Source organism: Sus scrofa, chromosome 2 (genome assembly GCF_000003025.6).
Source record: "Sus scrofa isolate TJ Tabasco breed Duroc chromosome 2, Sscrofa11.1, whole genome shotgun sequence".
Taxonomy (NCBI): domain Eukaryota; kingdom Metazoa; phylum Chordata; class Mammalia; order Artiodactyla; family Suidae; genus Sus; species Sus scrofa.
Window position 1 is genome coordinate 75,834,871 of NC_010444.4, and position 22,866 is coordinate 75,857,736.

Sequence of the window (22,866 nt, forward strand, 5' to 3'; positions counted from 1 at the left end):
TGTCGAGGAAACTCTGTTCATTTCTCCACATTTCTGGCCTTTCCCCATTTACATATGTGTTTTGACTTCACTAGATATAATTACATAAAATACTTGGCACTCTTTGCTTTTCACTTCCCAGCCAAAGCACCTTCTGTCTTAGCATATGTTCTGCATGGCCATGGTACTGTGACAAGTAGTGTGTGAGACAACTCAGGACCTAGCTAAGTGACCAACAGGGGCAGAAGGAGTAAGAAAAATATGAAAACTGATTACTGAAACAAAAAGTTGAAACAATACTTCCTTCCTTCCTTCCTTCCTTCCTTTCTTTCTTTCTTTCTTTCTAGGGCCACATCTGCAGCATATGGAAGTTCCCAGGCTAGGGGTGGAATTGGAGCTGCAGCTGCCAGCCTACATCACAGCCACAGCAACATCAAATCTGAGCCACATTCCCTACGTTTGACTGCAGTTTACAGCAATGCCAAATCCTTAACCCACTGAGCGAGGCCAGGGAGCGAACCCACATCCTCATGGATAGTAGCCAGGTTCTTAACCTGCTGAGCCACAGTAGGAACTCCATTTCAACAAAGAAATTACTGTGTTAATTCTCAGCAAAATCCCATTTAATTTACCAATCTTTTCCAAGACGGCAGAGCTCATTGAGCATTGTTCAATGACTATTTCTCCCCATTAAAAGATCCTTTCTCAACTCTTGACCTCAGTTCTTTCCTTCCATAATATGGACTTAGCCTACTTCTTCTCAAGGAGTACATCAGAGGAGCAAAGTCTGAATGGTAAAGCGATAAGCAGTACTTTGTAAAGCCATATGCAACCACTAACATCCAACAAGATGGCTGCTCTGATAGAAAGCTTTCCCACAATCAATTATTTTATAGGTTTTCTGGCTAGTGTGTGTTTTCTGGTGTGTGATAAGGGAAGAACTCTGGCTGAAGGCTTTCCCACATTCATTACAGCGATATGGTTTCTCCCCAGTGTGGGTCCTCTCATGCCGAACCAGGGAAGACCTCTGGCTGAAGGCCCTTCCACACTGGTGACACCCATAGGGGTTCTCACCAGTGTGCGTCCGCTCGTGTTGATTAAGAGAAGAACGGTCACTGAAGGCCTTTCTGCATTCATTACACTCATAGGGCTTCTCGCCTGTATGCGTCCTCTTGTGCAAGATCAGATAAGAACTCTGGCAGAAGGATTTCCCACAGTCTTTACACTCATAGGGCTTTTCCCCTGTGTGAATCCTCTGATGTTGGGTAAGAGATGAAATCCTGTTGAAGGCTTTCCCACACTCACTGCACGAATAGGGCTTCTCTCCAGTATGAGTTCTCAGATGTCGAGTGAGGGTTGAGCTGTGGGTAAAGGCTCGCCCACATTCTTGACACTCATATGGTCTCTCTCCTGTGTGAATCCTCTGATGTTCACTTAGGGAGTGCCTCCGGTTGAAGACTTTCCCACACTGATGACATTCATAGGCTTTCTCCATTGTATTAATTCTGCCGTGTATGGTAAGTGTCATCTCCTGATTAAATGATTTCCAACTTTCTGCACAGGCAGATTTCCCCCTTGTTTGAACTCTTCCATGTTGAAAAGGGTGATTATTTTGGCTGAGATCCCTTCCACTTTCATTCCCTTCACAGGGTCTCTGGTCTGCATATCCCATCTGATGACAGTTTAAGAATGGATCAGATGCCAAACCCTCAATAGCTAAGTCACAGTCATGGAAATGTCTCCCTATAGAACCTCTCTGTGATAAAACAGGGTCTGAGCCGAGATTACAGTTTTCCCCAAATTCATGCCAGGCAGTAGCCTTTTCTTGAGTAAATGCCTCTATCTGGAGGTACCCCATTTGTCTTAAAAGCCCCTGGGGCTCTTCATGCTTCTCCTCAAGTTGAGCATCTCCCCAGTCCTCTCTGGGGAGCTTTATAATATTCACAGTACCAGGTGGTTCTTCCCCAAAAACATCCTTCCTGTAAATTGACTCTTGGCTTTTCAGTCTAGTCTTCCAATCTGAAAGAAATTGAGGGTGAGGGAGACAAAGAGATTTCTACCTTAAGAACAATGGGACAAAAGTATTTCCAACATACACAAGGCATGTGTGGATTCATGTTCAAACATAAGCTTTGTTAAGCCATAAAAAAGAACAAAATAATACCATTTGTACCAACATGGATGCAACTACAGATTCTCATACTAAGTGAAGTAAGTTATAAAGAGAAAGTCAAATACCATATGATGTCACTTATATGTGGAATCTAAAATATGGCACAAATGAACTTGTCTACAGAATAGAAACAAACTCACAGACATAGAGAACAGAACTGTGGTTTCTAAGGGGGTTGGGGTTGGGGAGGGATGGAGTATGAGGTTGGGGTTAGCAGTTGCAAGATGCTATACATGGAGGGGATAAACAACTAGGTCCTATTGCATAGCACAGAGAACTATATCCAATGTCCTTTGATAAACCTAATGGAAAAGAATATTTAAAAAGAATGTATATAGGAGTTCCTATCATGGCTCAGGAGGTTAAGAATCCAACTAGTATCCATGAGGATGTGGGTTTGATCCCTGGCCTTGCTCTGTAGGTTAAGGATACCAAGTTGCTTAGGCTGTGGCACAGGCCAGCAGGTGCAGTTCTCATTTGACCTCTAGCCTGGGAATATCCCTATGCCACAAGTGTGACCCTAAAAAGGGGGAAAAAAGATAACATATTCTGCAATAATCTATACGGGAAAAGAATCTGAAAAAGAACGGATATAAGTATATGTGTGTATGCATATATAGCTGAATCACTTTGTAGCACACCTAAAACTAACACAACATTGTAAATCAACTATATACCAATATAAAATAGAAATTAAATTTAAGGGAGTTCCCATTGTGGCACAGGGGAAATGAATCTGACTAGTATCAGGAGGATCTGGGTTTGATCCCTGGCCTTGCTCAGTGGGTCGGGGATCCAGCGTTGCCATGAGCTGTGGTGTAGGTTGCAGACATGACTCGGATATGGCATAGGCAGCTGCAGCTCCAATTCGAACCCTAGCTGGGGAACTTCCATATGCTGGAAAAAGAAAGAATGTGTGTGTGTGTGTGTGTGTGTGTGCACGTGTGCATGTATAATTTTATAACTGAATCACTTTGCTGAAAAGCAGAAATTATAAATCACCTATACTTCAATTTTAAAAACTTTTAAATAAATGAAGTAATTCAATGACCAAAAAAAAAAAAAAACAAAAAACAAAAAAATAAAAAAAACAGCCTTGGAGAGTTCCTGTCATGGCTCAGCGGAAACAAATCTGACTAGCATCCAATAGAACGCAGATTTGATCCCTGAGTGGGTTGGGGATTCAGTAATGCCGTGGGCTGTGGTGTAGGCTGCAGACACGGCTGGGATCTGGTGTTGCTGTGACTGTGGTGTAGGCCGGCAGCTATGGCTCTGATTCTGCCCCTGGCCTGAGAGCTTCCATATGCCAAGGTTGCGGCCCTAAAAAGACAACAACGACAACAAAAAAAAGCTTTGAATACAGGGGAAGGCAAGGTGAAGGGAAGATGGATCAGTATGCTGGGGAGGGAATTGTAAATGGAGAAGAAACTGCTCTAGAAAGGAGAAGGAAGAAGAATGACAGAGAGAAAGAATTACCCAGAAAGCAGAGAGGGAAGAGCTGTTATGGGGGACACAGGTAGAAGGGCTTCTAGAAAGAAAGGGGATGTTCTTTCCTCTGTGCTGAAACAGGGGCAGTGGATGCTAGTTCACCAAAGGAGAAGTTGCCAGAGGACAAAGCGAAGGTTATGCGGGAAAGTACAGCCAAGGAGCTCAGCCTCCTACCTAGAAAATTAGGACCTCTGTGGAGGGGTCTTTGACTGAAGTCCCCAGACGCTGCCCCATCCCAAAAGCTCATATCTGCCTGGTTCTTACCTGAACAGGAAGCTTGGAGGGTTTCTTTCCCCATGGTCCACATGGCTTCTCCTTGCTCCAAGTGGGAAGATACCACTGGTCGAAAGAGTGAATATGCTGTCTATGGAGAGAGACTGGTGACTTGGGAAGCTTGTGCTGAGGATATTGTGCCATCCTCAATGCCAATCTCAGGACTTGAGTTCCTCAAGGCTTCTGAAAGAAGAGTACACAGGAGGGGTGGCACACTGACCAAGCTAAAGGTTTTATTTTCCTGATTAAAAAATGTGGGTTTACCTTACACCAGTCAGAATGGCCATCATCAAATAATCTGAAAAAAGTGCTGGAGAGGGTGTGGAGAACAGGGAACCCTATTACACTCTTGGTGGGAATTTAAATTGGTGCAACCACTATGGAAAACAGTATGGAGATTCCTCAAAAAACTGAAAATAGAATTACCATTTGCCCCAGCAATCCCACTCCTGGGCATCTATCCAAAGAAAACCACGACTCGAAAAGACACATGTACCCCAAGCTTCACTGCCGCACAAAATATAAGAGCCAAAGTCATGGAAGCAACCTAAATCTCCATCAACAGAAGGGTACATAAAGAAGATGTGGTACATAAACACAATGGAATATTACTCAGCCATAAAAAGAAAAGAAATAACGGCATTTGCAGCAATATGGATGGACCCAGAAATTATCATACTAAGTGAAGTTAGTCAGACAGTGAGACACCAGTGTCATATGCTATCACTTATATGTGGAATCTAAAAAAGGGACACAATGAACTCCTTTGCAGAAGAGACTCACAGACTTTGAGAACCTTATGGTTTCCAAAGGAAACAGGTGGGGAGATGGGCTAGGGGTTTGGGGGTGGAAATGCTATAAAACTGGGTTGTGATGATAGCTGTACAACTATAAATGTAATAAAATTCACTGAGTTTTTAAAAATGTGGGTTTACATTTCCCCCAAGAAGAAAGACAAATGGCCAACAGACACATGAAGAGAAACACAACATCATTAGTCATTAAGGAGATGCAAATCAAAACCACAGTGAATACCACTTCATATATTAAAATGACTATGGTTTAAAAAAAATGGAAAAGGAGTTCCCAGTGTGACACAGTGAGTTAAGGATCTGGTGTTGCTGCAACTGTGACTTAGGCTGCAGCTGCAGCTTGGACTTGATTACTGACCCAAGAACTTCCATATGCCCTGGGTGCATATGGATGGAGAAAGAGAGAAAGAGAAAGGAAGGAAGGAAGGAAGGAAGGAAGGAAGAATTGTTAAAAGAAAAACCAGGAGTTCCCTTGTGGTGAAGCAGGTTAAGGATCCGCCATTGTCACTACTGTACTGTGGGGTCAATCTCTGTTCCAGGAATTTCTGCATGCTGCAAGAATGGACAAAACAAACAAACAAACATAAGATAAGTATCAGAGAGGATGTGGAGAAATTGGAACCCTTGTACTCTGCTAGTGGGGATGAAAAATGGGGCAGCTGCTGTGGAAAACAGTTTGGAGGTTCCTCAAAAAGCTAAACGTAGAATCACCATATAATCCAGCAATTCTGCTTCTGGTAGAGACACATACAAGCTGAAAGCAAGACTAGAAGAGATACCTGTAGAACGATATTCACAGCAGCCAAAAGGTGGAAACAACCCAAGTGTCCATCAATAGATGATGGATAAACGCAACATGGTCCATCCACACACTGGAAGGAGATTCTGACACCTACTCCAACATGGATGGACCTTGAGGATGTGATGCTCAGTGAGAGAAGCCAGACACAGAAGGACAAAGACTATCTGATTCCACTCCCAGGAGGTCCCTAGAGGAGTCAGATCCACAGAGACAGGAAATAGATGGAAGGGCCAGGAGCTGGGGGACAGGATGGGGAGTCAGTGTTTCATGGGGACGGTTTCAATTGGGGAAGATAAGAAAGTTCTGGAGATGGATGATGAGGATGGCTGCAAGGCAATGTGAATGTAATTAATGTCCCTGAATTGTATACTCAAAAATTATTCAAAGGAAAAATTTTATGCTACATATATTTTACCACAATTTTAGATGATTTTTTTCTTTTTATGGTTGCACCCATGGCAAATGGACGTTTCCCTTCTAGGGGTCAAATTGCGGCTGCAGCTGCGGGCCCAGGCCACAGCCACAGCAATGTGGGATCCCAGCTGCATCTGTGATCTACACCACAGCTTGCAGCAATGCTGGACCCTTAACCCACTGAGCTGGGCCAGGGATTGAACCTGCATCCTCATGGAGTCTACGTCAGGTTCTCAACCTGCTGAACCACAGCAGGAACTCCTTACCACAATTTAAAATTTTTATTTATTTATTTTTGTTTTTAGGGCCACACCTGCAGCATATGGAGATCTCCAGGCTAGGGGTCAAATAAGAGCTGTAGCTGCCAGCCTATGCCACAGCCATAGCATAGGATCCGAGCACAGGATCCGAGCCGAGTCTGAGACCTACACCACAGCTCAAGGCAATGCTGGATCTTTAACCCACTGAGCGAGGTCAGGGATCGAACCTGCATCTTTATGGATGCTAGTCAGATTAGTTTTCTGCTGAGCCACGATGGGAACTCCAACAATTTAAAAAAATTTTTAAAAACCCTGGCTCTTCACTTTGGCAGAGAGTATACACATGTCCTGACTCTGTTCCCAAGAGGAATCAGGGATGTTATCCTCCTAATCTAAGATGCATTTCAGCGGTTGCTCTGGCTGCTGTCCACTGAAGGAATCAGGCCATTCCTTGTGTTGGGAAAACCAGCAGACTAAGCCCCCCAAGGGCAGGAACCACACCCTACTCACTCACCAGTAACCCCCACTTCCCAGCATAGTTCTTACGCATAGTAGATGCTAAATAAACATGACCCGACCAACACGTGAAGGAACGGCTGATCTTACCCACGGAGGCCAGGTTCCCACATATTTCCAGCATCACACCTCTGTAGAGCCTCTTCTGAGCAGGGTCCAGTAGCTCCCACTCCTCCACGGTGAAATACACAGCCACATCCTCCAAGGTTACCACTTCCTAAAATACCATGTCGGTTCTGTTCAAGAAAGGAGCCCCCCCACACGCCCCCCACCCGGCCCACACCATGCCCAGAGGGAGTACAGCTGGACTGGAGCACCCAGAGGTCAGACTCCACAGGTGCACCTGGTGGCCACCTGTCATCGGCTTACAGCCTGAGGGACAGATGGATGCTGGGGCCTGATGGAAATGTTTTCCCCACTTCTTACTGAAATGGTGATTCTTTTTTTTTTTTTTTTTTTTTGTAATGTGTTGATTTATATTTTTTATTTTTGGCTGCACCTGCAGCATGTGGAAGTTCCCGGTCCAGGGAAGGTATCCGTGCCACAGCAGAGACCCAAGCTGCTGCAGTGACAACACTGGATCCTTAATCCTGCTGCACTACAAAACTCCCTGAACTGGTGATTTTTTTTTTTCTTTTTTCTTTTTTCACCGTCTCACAGTATATGGAGTTCCGGGCCAGGGATCAGAAGCCGAAGCAGCAACCTACGCCAAAGCTGCAGCAATGCAGGATATTTAACCCACTGTACCCAGCCAGGGTTTGAGCGAATCCCATTGAACCACAGCAGGAACTCCTAAACCAGTGATTCTGAAACCATGTACAAGAAACCCTAGGTCCTTGAGTTTTGAAGCAAAAACCTTTTCTTTTAGCCTCCCAAGCCTCCCTTCTGTCTCAAAAGGCTGACTTAAGAGTTAATGATTAGGAAATACTGTTACAGCTAAAAACTAGTTAAAAGTCTCCATTATGTTATGTACTGCCCTGGCCACTGACTTATTACTAATGGTTACCTATGGAGGGAGAAGAATGCAGACACCCTAATCCTTATCAACAGCCTGATTTTCAAGCTAAACCTGTAAGACCTCTTGCTCTCCCCTCTCAAGAGAAGATACAGTTTTGAGGTGTTAGCCTGCTTGTGTCCTCCTTTGCCCGGCAAAGTGATAAAGCTGTTCTTTCCACTTCATACAAAACTCTGTCTCCAAGACTTAATTGGTGCTGGTGGACAGAGGCTGGGTTTCGGCTATAATTCTAACTTCTGGAGCTGTGAGCATGCCCTGCCCATTTGAGAATCTCCCCTTTATTCTCTTATTCACAGCTGGGCTGTTCCAGGGTCATGCGATGGCAGGTATATTACTGACCTTTCCTGGACAACCTCGCAGCTTGTCCTGAGGGCCAAATAATTAGTTTTCATGGGTTGTGGCCTCTGCTGTGGATAGAGCCAGAGACCCCAGAAGCCACAGGGAGCAATCCATCTGACCATGAGGCCCTCATCCAAAACATGGGGTCCACAGAGACTAGTTCTTGGGTGCCAGAGAGCTGGACTTCCACGTTACAAGGCACAGAGGAGCAGGGAGTGGGGTTTGGTCCCCTGCCCCTGACTTACCTGTTCAGGAGGAGCAGAGTTAGAGAAAAAGGGGTAGACAGCTAGTGGGTGACGAATGTTTGGTGCCTAGAAGGTGGGGGCTGCAGACTGTCCTGAGAAGGAAAAGCTATCTGGAATTTGATAATGGGTTTTTTTTTTTTTTTTTTTTCTTTTTAAGGCCACACCTGCTGCATATGCAAGTTCCCAGAGCTGCTGCTGCCTGGCCTAGGCCACAGCCACAGCAATGCTAGATCTGAGCCATGTCTGTGACCTGCACTGCAACTTGTCGAAACGCTGAATCCTTAACCCACTGGGCGAGGCCAAAGATTGAACCCGAATCCTCTTGGATACTAATCAGGTTCTTAACCCGCTGAGCCACAATGGGAATTTTTTTTTTTTTTTTTTTTTAGGTGGAATTTGACAATGAAAGATGCAATCCCAGAGAAGTGGATATGCTGGATCCCCTGGCAGGTTTGGGCCATTCTGACTGAAGTGAGATTTAAAAAAAAAAAGCAAGTGCTGGTGACACCTTTGGTCTTTTCCCTCTTCTGGGAGAACAGGGCCCAGACAGTTACAAGGAGGAATGTGGAAAGGACCAAACATACTCAACATCCCCCAGGCCCATTCCTCTTAGATGGCGGAAAAAAGCTTAAATGAGTGCCCAGAGCTACTGCAACATTTTAAATAGAGCAGAAAAAGCTGCCTTTTCTCCTGGAGGCTATAGCTGCCAGATTCCAGCCCATTTCTTCCCCAAGGCTTTAACCTTAACCCTGTAACTGCTAACTTGCTGCAAGGTTTTGAGTAAATTTGCAAGGAAATAAAAAGGGAAAAAAGTTAATGGCTTTGTATTTTATGGCTATTACATGGGATGTATAACAAAAAAAATCATTATGAAATATTATTGGCTTGTATTTATTAAGTGTATTAGTATATTTATATTACGATATAATCATTATAGTAGGAGTTCCCGTAGTGGCTCAGCAGAAACGAATCTGACTAGCATCCATGAGGACTCAGGTTCGATCCCTGGCCTTGTTCAGTGGGCTAAGGATCTGGCATTGCCCTGGGCTGTGGTGTAGGTTGCAGTCGCGGCTCAGATCTGGAGTTGCTGTGGCTGTGGTGTAGGCCAGTGGGTACAGCTCTGATTCAGTTCCTAGCCTGGGAACCTCCATATGCCATGGGTGTGGCCCTAAAAAGACCAAAAAAAAAAAATCATCATTATAGTATTATGGTAAATTTTTATGATATAATAAATTATAGAAATATATTGTTATTATTTCATAATGGAGAAATCATAACAATTGGGGAAAATGGGGAAAAAAGCCTTGGTGGGGCACTTCTCTGCTTTTCGCAAAGCTCCAGACTGAAACCTGGCGCACATGGGCTGTTTCAGCCACAGTGACCTAAGAGCAGGTACAGGTTCAGCTACCAGGACTTGGAATCAGGGACCAGAGCAGAATCAAGACACCTGGGCAAGGGATCTAAACAATGAGAATGTCACAGACACTGCCTGGACCATCTGGGTGCTTACAAAGCTCCACAAGAAAGGGCTTGTTCTCCAAAGGGAAATGAAACTGAACTATGGATTGGCCCTGTTTTTCCAATGTGGAGAATAATGATGCTCAGTGAGAGAAGCCAGACATGGAAGGACAAACACTGTCTGACTCCACTCCCAGGAGGTCCCTAGAGGAGTCGGACCCACAGAGACAGGAAGGAGATGGTGGGGTCAGGGGCTGCGGGAGGGGAGGGGGAGTCAGTGTTTCATAGGGACAGAGTTTCAGTTTGGGAGGATAAGAAAGTTCTGGAGATAATGATGGGGATGTGCTTAATGCCACGGTGTTGTGCACTTAAAAATGGTGGGGATGGCAAATTTTATGTGTATTTCACCACAATTTTTAAATTGTGGCCAAAAAAAAAAAAAAAAAAGGATGTTGCCTTGGGGCAGCCCCTCCCTGCTCTACAGAGGAAGTTTTGGGATCTTCATGTTCTCCAGAGGTGCTGGGGGATAGCAGGAAGAACAGCTCCCCTGCAGGGACCTTGTGCACATCTTATTCCCAGGAGGAGCCCAGTGCCTAGACCCAGACACCCATGGGGAGTCCTCCCTCATTTCTCACACAGCAGGTGTGCTCCCTCCGGAGCACTGGGTGTGTTCAGGGGAGGTAGAAGTTCCCACTCACCTGCTGCCAGGGAAGCAGGCAGCCAGCAGCCATCCTCTCCTCTGGGCAGGCAGATTCCTGGGCAGGCAGGGCTGCAGGAGGAGAAAGGCGGGGTGAGGACCAGACCCAGCCTTGTCCCCAGGTCCCAGAACCCCCATAGCACTTGAGGTGACCCCACACACAGAGGACAGTCATGGAAATCAGGCAGGCCAGGGGTCTTAATGGCTCCATTTTCTAGATGAAGATACTGAAAGTCTTAGTAGCAAACAAGTTTTTGTTTGTTTTGTCTTCTTAGGGCCACACCCACAGCATATGGAGGTTCCCAGGCTAGGGGTTGAATCAGAGCTGTAGCTGCCAGCCTACACCACAGCCACAGCAACGCCAGATCCAAGCTGAGTCTGCAACCTACACCAGCAACACCGGATCCTTAACCCACTGAGCGAGGCGAGGGATCGAACCTGTGTCCTCATGGATGCTACTCAAATTCATTTCCGCTGAGCCACAATGGGAACTCCAATAGCACACAAGTTTTACTGTGAAGCACTTGGTATTAGCGTCTGGCAGGGGTGAGGTGGGGGGGCAGGCTGTAATGACCATGCACTTAAAATAAATGGGCTTAAAATAACAGAATTAACTTTCTCCTAGTTCTGGAAGCCAGAAATCCAAGACTGTGGGGTGGCAGGGCCATCCTAAGGCTCCAGGGGAGGGTCCTTCCTGCCTCTTCCAGTTTCTGCGGCCCCATCACTCCAGTCTCTGCCTCCCCTTCACATAGCCATCATCTCTCTGTTTCTCTCTTTTTTTAATTTTTTTTTTTTAGGGCCAAACTCGTGGCACATGGAAGTTCCCAGGCTACGGGTCAAATCGGAGCTGTAGCTGCCAGCCTACACCACAGCCACAGCAACGCCAGATGGGAGCCTCATCTGCAGCCTATGCAGCAATGCCGAATCCTTAACCCACTGAGTGAGGCCAGGGAACAAACCCACATCCTCATGGATACTAGTCGAGTTTCCTAACCCGCTCAGCCACAACGGGAACTTCTCTGTCTCTCTCTCTCTTTTTTTTTGGCTACTCCCGAAGTGTACAGAAGTTCCCAGGCCAGGGGTTGAACCCGAGCCATGGCAATGACAATGCTGGATCCCTAACGGACTGAGCCACCACGGACCTCCCTCTCCCTTCTTCTTATATGGACACGCCCCCCCCAACGCCTGACACAACTCCAGTATGACCTCATCTTAACTGATTACAACTACAAAGGCTCTATTTCCAAATAAGGTCACATTCAGAGTTTCCAGGTGGACATGAATTTTTGGGGGGAGGACACAGCTCAACCCAGAACGACCTCCCAGGCCCACATCCCTGGAAGGCTCAGTTCAGACCCCTGAGGTGTCCCCGCCCCTGCATCAATCAGATTCACCTCCCCCTTCCCATGGCTGGCTCCCTCTCCCACCCTCCTCTCTTCTCCTCGAGACCTTTCTGCTTCACACTATAGTAGGAAGGACCTAGACAGGCCCGTCCCACCTTAGGAGAAACAGGAGCATGCGGTCCTGAATGCCTGCGGGGAATTCTGAAGTCCCCCCAGACCCAGGGGACTCCCTTCCTTCCAGGAAGGAGCTCAGGCTGGATCTGGGCTGTGCTGATTCCGCAACTCGGGACTCCTGTCCATGACCAAATGTTGTTCAGCCCCTCTGAGCCCTCATCCCAACTTGGCCTTGACCTTTGGGCTCCTGAGAACTTTGTTCATCTCTGCATAACCCAATTTGCTAAAACCCTGCTCAGTCACTTCAGCGAAAACCTCGCCTTCTGGTTCCATAGTTATAGAGCTGCGACCAAGGCGAAGGCTGGGGAATGGTACCTGGGACTCGGCCCTGAGTTTGCAACTTCTTATGAGTCTATAATCAATCAAAATTTAAAGTTCAAAAAAAAAATAGTAGCCTCCTCCCAAAAAAGAGTTTCACGGGAAAGGGGATTAGGGGGAAAAATGACTAAAAAGGGGGTGATAATTTAAAAAAAAAAACAAACGGCTGAGAACACTACCCAAAGGGAAGCTGTGGGAACTATGTAGGAAGTCTCTATGCCATCCCAGCAACTCTTCTATAAATGTAAAATGATTGGAGTTCCCATCGTGGCGCAGCAGAAACAAATCCGACTAGGAACCACAAGGTTGTTGGTTCGATCCCTGGCCTTGCTCAGTGGGTTAAGCATCTGGCATTGCCGTGAGCTATGGTATAGGGTGCAGGTGTGGCTCGGATCCTGCGTTGCTGTGGCTCTGGTGTAGGTCGGTGGCTGCAGCTCCGATTCGACCCCCAGCCTGGGAACCTCTATATGCCGTGGGTGCGGCCCTGAAAAGACAAAAAGACAAAAAAAGAAAAAGAAAAAGTAAAATGATTTTAAAATAAAAATCTCAGTTAAAGAGGAGACAAGGCTCCAAAGACACTATACAGATGGGCAATAAGCACATGAAAAGAGGCTCAACATCACTAACCGTCAGAGTTAGTGGGCAAATCAAAACCACAGGGAGATAGCACCTCACCTTCAGAATGGCTAGAACCAAAAAGACAGACAAGGAGTTTCCTGGTGGTGCAGTGAGTCAAGGATCCAGCATTGTCACTGCTGTGGCTCAGGTTACTGCTGAGGCTCAGGTTTAATCCCTGGCCCAGGAACTTCCATATGCCAAGATCACAGCCACAAAAAAAAAAAAAAAAAAAAAAGACAATAATGAGTGTTGCCAAGGATGGGAAGAAAATGGAACCCCCATGCAATGCAAGTGGGAATGGAAAATGTTGCAGCCACTGTAAAAAAGTCTGGCAGTTCATCTAGAGTTCCTGTTGGGGCTCATCGGGTTAAGAACCTGACATAGTGTCTGTGAGGATGCAGGTTCAATCCCTGGCCTCACTCAGTGGGTTAAGGGTCTGGCATTGCCCCCAGCTGCAGCTCTAATTTGACCCCTAGCCGGGGAACTTCAATATGTCATGTGTAGCCCTAAAAAAAAGTCTGGGGAGTTCCCTTTGTGGGTCACTAGTTAACAAACCCGACTAGGAGCCAGAAGGATTTGGGTTCCGATCCCTGGCTTTGCCTAGCCGGTTAAGGATCCAGCGTTGCCATGAGCTGTAGTGTAGGTCGCAGACGCAGCTCGGATCCCGAGTTGCTGTGACTGTGGCGTAGGTCAGCAGCTGTAGCTCCAACTCAGCCTGGGAGCTTCCATATGCTGCAGGTGGGGCCCTAAAAAGAAAAAAAAAAAAAAAAGTCTGGCAGTTCCTCAAATGGTTACAGTTTCCATAAGACTCAGTTCTACTCCTAGTATCTACCTAAAAAAATTGGGGGGAAAAAAAGACACATCCACAAAAAAACCTACACACCCATGTTCACAGCAGCATAACCCACAACGGTGAAAAGGTAGAAACAACCCAAAAGGCCATCAAGTAAAGAATGGATAAACACCACATACAACATCAATATAGTGGGAAATTATTTGACCACGAAAAGGAGACAAGCACCTACACTCGCTACCACATGGATGGACCTTGAGACCACGATGCTCAGTGAGAGAAGCAGACACAGAAGGACACACGGTGTGGGATTCCATGGATGGGAAACGTCCAGAACAAGCACATCTGCAGGGAGAGAGTGGGTTCCTGGTTGTCAGGAACTGGGGTGGGGGAGTGACTGTAATGGGGACAGGACTTCTTTCTGGGGTGATGGAATGTTCCAGAGTTAGAGAGACATAATGGTTGCACAACTCTGTGAATATACTATAATAAACCATTACATTTCATACTTTGAAAGAATGAATTGTACAGTATGTGAATTATATCTCATAATGCTGTCACAAAAGGAATAATAAAATCAAAACAATATTATGCTCATCTATAGATATAATACACATATATACACACATATGTATAAATATATAGCAAAAGCCAGCAAGGATAGACACCAAGTGCTATCACCTGGAATTATGAAAATACAAAGGAAAACATGAACTGCAGTCAGCTTCTCTTACAGAGTATGAAATAAAATTGAGATAAAACAGTACAAAAAGAGTTCCTGTCATGGCTCAGTGGTTAACAAACCTGACTAGTATCCACGAGGACTCAGGTTCAATCCCTGGCCTTGCTCAGTGGGTTAAGGATCCGGTGTTGCTGTGGGCTGTGGTGTAGGTCGCAGACACAGCTTGGATCCAGCGTTGCTGTGGCTCTGGTGTAGGCCAGCAGCTATAGATCGGATTCGACACCTAGCCTGGGAATCTCCACATTCTGAGGGTTCGTCCCTAAAAAGACAAAAGACAAAAACAAACAAAAAAGTACAAAAGTTTAAATATCTAAAAATGATAGCTTTTACCAAGTTCCAGAGGGGAGGGAATCTGATGCAAATTCTTTCCCTGAGAGCTGGCTCTGACTCCCTGTGGTTGGAGCTGTGGGTGCAGACTGCTGAGCCCCGCCATGCCCCACAGTTGAGGGTGCAGATGCCTCTTCAAGACACAGAATACTTTACTTCAAGGAGCACTTCTGGTGATGACTGCCGTGGGCTGATTCATGTCACCCAAACAAGATATGCTCAAGTCCTGACCCCCCAGCAGCTGTGAATGGCACCTAATTTGCCAACAGGATCTTTGCAGATGTAATTAGTTAAGATGAGGTCATACTGGAGTAGAGAGCATCCTTCATCCCCAATATTACTGGTGTCCTTAAAAGAGACACAGACAAATAGGGAGAGGCCATGTGACAACAGAGGCAGATACTGGGATGATGCAATTGCAAGCCAAGGGACACCAAGGGCTGAAAGCTACCACCAGAGGCCTGAGGAGGCAGGAAGGATCCTCCCCTGGAGCCCTCAGAGGGTGCAGGGCACTCTTGACACCTTGATGTCTCTGCTCTCCCGACTTGACTTTACAGTTCAGGGCAATGGGTCCAGGAGCTCTTTCCAGACCAATCATCTCCCACCCCTGGATGGTCATGTGATTCCCTCCCTTATGGTTGGTGTCAGTGACCCCGTCAGGTTCTCATTCACCCAGGCCTGTGGCACCTGGCTCAGAGTCTTCCCTTTCAGTGTTGAGACCACTGAAACTCATTCTTCCTCCATCAGGGAAGGCCCAATGTGGGCTTCCCGGCAGCGAAAAATGAAAGCAACCCCAGGGGGAAGGGACAGGTCCTTGAGCTTGTCGTTGGGACATTGGCAGAATGGTCAGCTGCCTCCTCACTCCTGAGCAGATGCGTGTGGGAGTCAGTGGATATCTTATCACTAGAATCACAATGCTGAGGTGTAAGCCCTGGTCTCTTCCCGTTGGCACCGCCAACACTAGGGCTGGATCATTCTCAGGGGCCGTCCTGGGCGTTGTGGGGTGTGGAGCAGCTTCTCTGGCCCCACCCAAAGCCAGGAGCATCCCCAGTGTGATGTGCCCAGACGCGGTCCCCGTGTCCCCAGTGGTGGGAGGCAGAACCATCTCAGGTGAGACCCGCCCTGGTTTGTCCAAGCGCCCATATGAGTCTACACTCAGAATTCTGGGCATTTGGTTTCCCTTTGACTTTCGATCTCTGGGAGCTCCATTCACTTCATAACTGAGTTTGCCCCACGGACCTTTCATCCAGGGGCATTTTCATAGGGTAGGACTTAGACTTTGCATTGACGGGTGCTGGGCGGCCCTGGGCAAGCTGCCCGACCTCTCTAACTCTCCTTTGCCCTCTGAAGAGTGACAGGTGCAGCAAACGCCAAGGGGAACACCCGGGGCCACCCCTCCCTCCCGGGACCCTGCTCCAGACCCCGCCGCCCTATCTACCCGCGCTGCCCCACGGGCCAGGCTCAGGGTTGGCAAGCATCACGGCTGCGCGGCCTGGACCAGAGGTGCTCGAGTGCTGCGACCCCAGGTTTGGTCGCAGGTGACACAGAACCCAGCACCCCGGTTCCGCCGTGCGGAGGCGCTAACTGCAGATAGTCTAGCTGACCCCTCACCACTCCGCCCACCCGCGCCCCCCTTCGTCGCACCCTGTTAACTCACGCCTCGGCCGCCGCCCCCGGACGCACGCCCAGGACGGACTCGGCAGTGCACATGCGCACCACGAGGCCGTGAACTGCAAGTCCCATAAGGCTCTGGGTTCCCGGTTCCTCTGAGGGCCGCGAGTTTTGTCTCCGCGCCCTCTATGGGAGGGCAGTGTCTCCGCAGGACTGAGATGCCTCCAGCAGCCCAGCACGTCCTCCAGCCCCAGGCGCATCCGCACGCTTCCTAAGCAGATGAGGCGCATGCGCAGCTCGATGTCTGAGCTATTTGACATTGAAACAATAACTATTAATCTAACACAGTAACAAATGTGTAAGGCATTGTATACTTTTATTAGTAATATTAATGTTATTTACGTTAATGTTCTATTAATAAGACTACTTATTAATATATTATAGGTCAGTAGTTTTTTTGTTGTTGTTGTTGTTGTTTTTAGCCCTCCAGCAGCATATGCAATTCCCCCAGATCAGATCCAAGCAGCAGTTGCTACCTAAGCCACAGGTGCAGCAACGCTGGATCCTGGGTCCAACTGATCTGTAGCTGCCCGCCTACACCACGGGCAGCACCAGGTCCGTGCCACGTCTGCAACCTACACCACAGCTCAGGGCAACGGAGGATCCTTAACCCACTGAGCAAGGCCAGGGATTGACCCGAGTTCTCATGGATACTAGTTGGGTTCCTTTCCTCTGGGACACAATGGGAACTCCTGTTACTTTTTTTACTCACCAAGAACCCAGGTCGGCAAAAAGCACAAGGTCTACTGGAATTAATATAACGTACCATCTTTCTACCTGTCTACAGAAGTTCAATTAACAATCGAGAAGAAGGGAATTTTATTCCAGCCAAACTGAGCCTTTCAACCTGGACGATAGATACTCACCTCTGAGAACTGCGCCGACTATTAAAAGTCTAAGGCACATACACGTATGTTTTCAAGACAAAGGATCACACGTCAAAATGACATACTGACGTTGTACATAAAGCTCACCAAAGATAACAGCATGGTTTAGGAAAGCACATACAAAGCACCAAGCAGTAAGTCACAATGACCCTTTGCAGAGTTCAGAAAAAAAGGTTCTTTTAAGAAGGTACATTGCAGAGTTCCCATCGTGGCTCAGTGGTTAACGAATCTGACTAGGAACCATGAGGTTGCAGGTTTGATCCCTGCCCTTACTCAGTGGGTTAACGATCCAGCGTTGCTGTGAGCTGTGGTGTAGGTTTGCAGATGCGGCTCGGATCCCATGTTGCTGTGGCTCTGGCGTAGGCAGGTGGCTACAGCTCTGATTGGACCCCTAGCCTGGGAACCTCCACATGCCTCGGGAGCAGCCCAAGAAATGGCAAAAAGCCAAAAAAAAAAAAAAAAGAAAACATCTTCTGCCTAAGAAATGTATTATTTTGGTAATGACTGTATCAGTTGTCTTTTCATCCTCTGCCTTTCATTCAGCAGATAAACAGGGGTTCCTTGTAGCTTTTATCAAGCCTCGGCCCCTGATTTCATCTAACCCTTTCTAGAGGCATCATTCTGGGTCAGTTCCTTTAGGTAACTGATAAAATATTCAGTCGTGCTTGATTGTAGTTTGTGGCTACCAGTAAAAGAATGCCCTACTCAAACTCCTCTTTGAAGGAGGAAATTTGTCATCTCCCTTAGTAGAAAAGAGAGAGCTGTGGTCCTGGGGTTAAGCAAGTGCTTATCACATCATCAGTGAAACAGGTTCACTCTATCTTCCATCTAGTGACTTGGTGAGGTTACCAGTGGGGATCCCGCCAAGAAGGAAGACCTCTTCCACTCTGGGTTGGAGACATGGGCTTTACTGGCACAGTCACGTGATAACACAGAGGAAGCAGGACCCAGGGAGTGACCAAACAGCTTTCTTTCCACGCCCTGGCTAGGTCCAGTGTCCACAGACAGCCTTCAAACTTGAGGCGTCTCACCTTTCATCTTTTGGTCCAGTAACACACTGTCCATTACAGAAAGTGCTAGTGCATCTTGAAATGTGACTATTCCCCACACTGAACTTTGCTGTGAAATATGACACTGGTTTCTAAGGCCTTTAGGAAAGAAAAATAGTATAAAATATTTCATTAATAGTTTTTTTTTCCCTTTTTTTCTTTTTAGGGTGGACCTAAAAATTCCCAGGCTAGGGGTTGAGTCAGAGCTGCAGCTGCCAACCTACACCACAGCCACAGCAATGCTGGATCTGAGCCACATCTGCAACCTACACCACAGCTCAGAGCAACGCCATATCCTTAACCCAGAGTGAGTCCAGGGATTAAACCCACATCCTCACAGATACTAGCCAAGTTCTTAATCTGGTGAGCCACAATGGGAACTCCTCATTAATAGCTTTTTATAGTGATAACACTTTGAAACGATGCTTGTGTTTAATTCAATACAACAGTTACTCTCAACTGCTTCCATCCACTTGGTCACTAGACTTAAAGTGACACACAGCTCATACTGTATTTCTCTGGCACTGGTCCAGGAGATCAAGACATCTGTCCTACGTCTTAGAATAGCTTCCATCCAGGTACCTACTGGATGAGTCTTGAAGGGCAACCTGCAGTGACGCTTTGCCACCTGCTGGGCACACCCAGTACTGCAGTCTGCTTCGTTGCTCCATTGATTCTGCACATACCGAGTGACTCCTACTGGCTGACAACAGGCTTGCTGCAGAGGGATGCTGCAATGAACCCAGACGTGGGGTGGGAGGGTCAAAGAAAACAGATGCACAAGTAAATATGTCATAGGCTCAGATGTGATGCATGTGAGAAGGTAAAGAAAATAAAGTGTAATTGTACCCAGCAATATCCTGGAAGAACTTTTGGAGGATTTGACATTTGAGTAGGGGCATGAAGGAGGGAGGGAGAGTTCCCTTGTAGCTTAGCAGGTTAAAGATCCGGTGTTGTTACTACTGAGACTCTGTTATAGCTGTGGTACAGCTTCCATCCCTGACCCAGGAATCCTCGCATGCCATGGATGCCGAGAAAAAAAAGATGAGGGGTGGGGGGGAAAGAGATGAGAGCCACAAACACACATATACAAAGGAAAGCAAGTGCAAAAGCCCTGGGGTTTTTCCAAATCCTCTCCCCTTTACTTTCCTGCTGGGGCCAGAGAGCAGCAACATTTGACGGGGTAGAAACTAAAACTGAGAAGGATGGCAGCCCAGGCTACTCATCCCTGCCCTCCCTCCCGTCCTGGTCTTGAGCTAATCTGCTTCCCCTGCAACCAGGCTTCCCTCCTCCTGTCTCATGGAAACTGCCCTCACGGCAGCCACTGGAGACATCCCTGTCATTGACACCCTCACGTACACCCCTCAGCTGAGAGGCACATGCTATCAAATTCCACCAACAGAGTTAGCAGATGCCTAGTGGATGATGCTGCTGGAAAAACAACTGTTTTCCTGATTGGAAAAGAAAAGAAAGACAGGGAGTTCCCATGGTGGCTCTGTGGTAAACAAACCCAACTAGTACTCGGGTTTGATCCCTGGCCTGATCAGTGGGTTAAGGACCCAGCGTCGTGTGGTGTAGGTGCCAGATGCGGATTGGATCCTGCATTGATGTGGCATGGGCCGGCAGCTACAGCTGATTCCACCCCTAGCCTGGGAACTTCCATATGCCACAGGTGCAGCCCTAGAAAAAGACAAAAAAAAAAAAAAAAAGAAAGAAAGAAAGGACAAACCTGGAACATGCATTCTGCCTCTGTCCTTCCTCCTCTCTGGATTTCAGCTGCAACATCTGAATGTGCAAAACAAACGCTGCCAAGAACTGGGGCCCTGGCAGCCCTGGCCCTGAGTCGGCTGAGATTTGCTATTTGAGGGGAAAATGCTTTCAGTTCTTTGGGGCTTATATTCAGGTGTGGAATTGCTAGGTCAGATGGGAATTCCATGTTTCACTTTGGGAAGAGCCTATCAGTGAGTTTTTTGCCTGTTCTTGAACTTCAGAGACAAGTTAAGCTTATAGCTCATCCCCTTTTGTTCTGGCTTCATTCACTGAACGTCTGTGAGAGTCCTCCCCGCAGGCAGCCCAGCTCTGCATATGGTGTGTCCTGTCCTTGCTGTGGAGTCTTCTATTGTACAAATGGAACAGCATCTTTGGTGGATGTGCCTGAAGCTTCATGAGGTACAAGTCGTTCCACTGGTAAAAGTACTAATTTTAGACCTTCTGATGGATGTATTGTTGTGGTTTTAATCTGCAATTCTCTAGGGTGTCCCCCACCCCACCAGCTGTGCCAAGAGCTGAGAATACACAGCCTCCAAGACACCTGGGGCCCGGTTGACTCCCCCACCCCGCCAGCTGTGCCAGAGCCGAGAATACACAGCCCTCCAGGACATCTGGGGCCCAACCCTGCTCAGATGGGGGTGAGGCAGGGATAAGGGGAGCGGTTGTGCTGGTTCTCATCTGGGAAGGGCCCGGCCATTCTCCCCTTCCCTCAGCCTGGGGACACAGGGCAGGACCTGCCCAAAACTTTTACAAAGTTTTCCTTTCTTGTTCAAGTAGGAGGGGCGGGGGGGGAGGTGGTGAGGAGAGCGAGAGCCCCAATTGGCAGGGATCCTGTCAGAACCTGGAAGGGGATGGCAGAACATCTAAGATGTGGCACCTGCCCACACTCAACCCCGGTGACAGCTGCACCGCTGCCCCTTCCCACCTAAGGACCTGAGCCTGGGTCCCTGTGCGGCTGGACAAACAGCAGTTTTGGTGAGGCACTTACTGTGTCCAGGACGCTCTGCCCACTCTGGTAACCACACCCGTGCCCACTGCCACTGCCACCTTCCCAGGGCTCTGAGCACAAGTTTCCTGGGGGCCCCTACTTCCAAGTCCTCCAGTGACTAGAGAAGCTGAAACAGGCTGCCAGGAAGCCTGGGTGCCAAATATCTGAGTTCAGCGCGAACCCTGGGGCTCCTGGGAGGGCAGGAGCTAGGCACAGTGAGCAGACAGGCCTCTGGCCCACCTTCCGTCTGGGCTCTGGGACCGGGGAGAGGAGGTTACAGAGGCCTCCCCTCCCAGTCCTGACCTGCCTACGTGGGGGTCCATGGCCTGACTCTCACAACAGCCCAGCACACGGCTCGGGTGCCAACGCTACACCTGGGCTGTACACGGGGGCCAGGAGGCAGCCACCTGGGGGCTCAGTGCAGGGGGAAGGTAAGCAACCCAGCCCCCACCCCACTCAGCACACAGCCTCTATCCCTCAGGAGGTACCCTGATGGAAGGCTGGGTATGGTCCTTTTCAAAACCAAGATAATTCAAATGTGACTCTCAGCACAGCCCTCCTGGCCCCAGGGCACCCACCGCCCACCAGCTCTGGGCCAGAGACCAGCCATGAACATGTGTCCCCCTGCCCTATAGAGAAGGCACAGAAGTGGGCAGAAGATACAGGCCAGGCTACAGCCAAGTAGCCTGGGGCAGGTGAAACAGAGGAGGGTGGGGAAGGCAGAGCTGACCTGTGCCCCCAAGGAGGAGAAGGTCACCCCCTCATTCCACTGCCCACCCCCCCACTCCACTGCCTAGTCCTAGGGCAAAGGACCAGAGGCAAGAAGAGGTCAAAGGCCACGGAAGGAAACACAGGACCATCCAGACCAGAGGGAGGGGGGACATCCACCCTCCTGCTCCCCTGAAGGACACTTTCTGAACTCCCACTGCAACCAAACATCACTCATGCCTTTCTGAATTACCAGGACTAGGAAGGCAGCCCCTCCAGCGGCCCAGACTTCATCACGCCACTAACGGCCAGAGGGAGCCAGCCAGCCGTGAGCAGGACAAGACGTGGAGACAGGGTAGGCCACTACCAGGCTCCCCACAGTGGTGCCCAGTCACACCTGGCTCCTGAAAATCACCACCCCAAAGATCCTGGCTGGGGGGGTCATAAGAGGGGTGCGGCCCCAGGGACGCTCACTACGGGCCCAAGAGCAGGCGCATCACTCCTGAACTGGTCCCACACTGCCAGCACAGCGCAGGGAGGCTGTGAGGTGAAAGGTGAGGCTGGCAAGAAACAGACACTTGGTGAGCAATCCCAGCAGGTTGGTGCCACAGTCCCTGCCCACCGGTCACTCCATGGCTCAGCTGTCTCCCAGTGACCCGAACTTGTCACCATCCAGAAAGGACCAGCCCAAGAGAGTAGCTTTTTTTTTTTTTTTGCTTTTTAGGGCCCCACCCGTGGCATGTAGAGCTTCCCAGACTAGGGGTCTAATCAAAGCTACAGCTGCCAGCCTAGACCACAGCCACAGCAACGCTGGATCCTTAACCCACTGAGCAAGGCCAGGGATTGAACCCGCAACGTCATGGTTCCTAGACGGATTTGTTCCCACTGAGCCACAACGGGAACTCCCAAGAGAGTAACTCAACTACCTGGTGTCCCTGGCCTGAGGGCCAGTCCCTGACCAAGGTCACGGCAGAACCCACAACCACCTTGCCGCTCCTCTGAGGTGG

The 22,866-nt window shown here is 48.4% G+C and overlaps 1 protein-coding gene across 1 annotated transcript; it reads right to left on the bottom strand.

Moving 5' to 3' along the window:
* Positions 3 to 22,731, bottom strand: ZNF554 (zinc finger protein 554). The gene is given in 6 exon segments (XM_021084174.1): positions 3 to 1,998; positions 3,905 to 4,096; positions 6,808 to 6,934; positions 10,473 to 10,543; positions 16,444 to 16,706; positions 20,123 to 22,731. Coding segments are annotated over 6 exon segments (1,893 nt in total). The 5' UTR covers positions 20,179 to 22,731; the 3' UTR covers positions 3 to 814.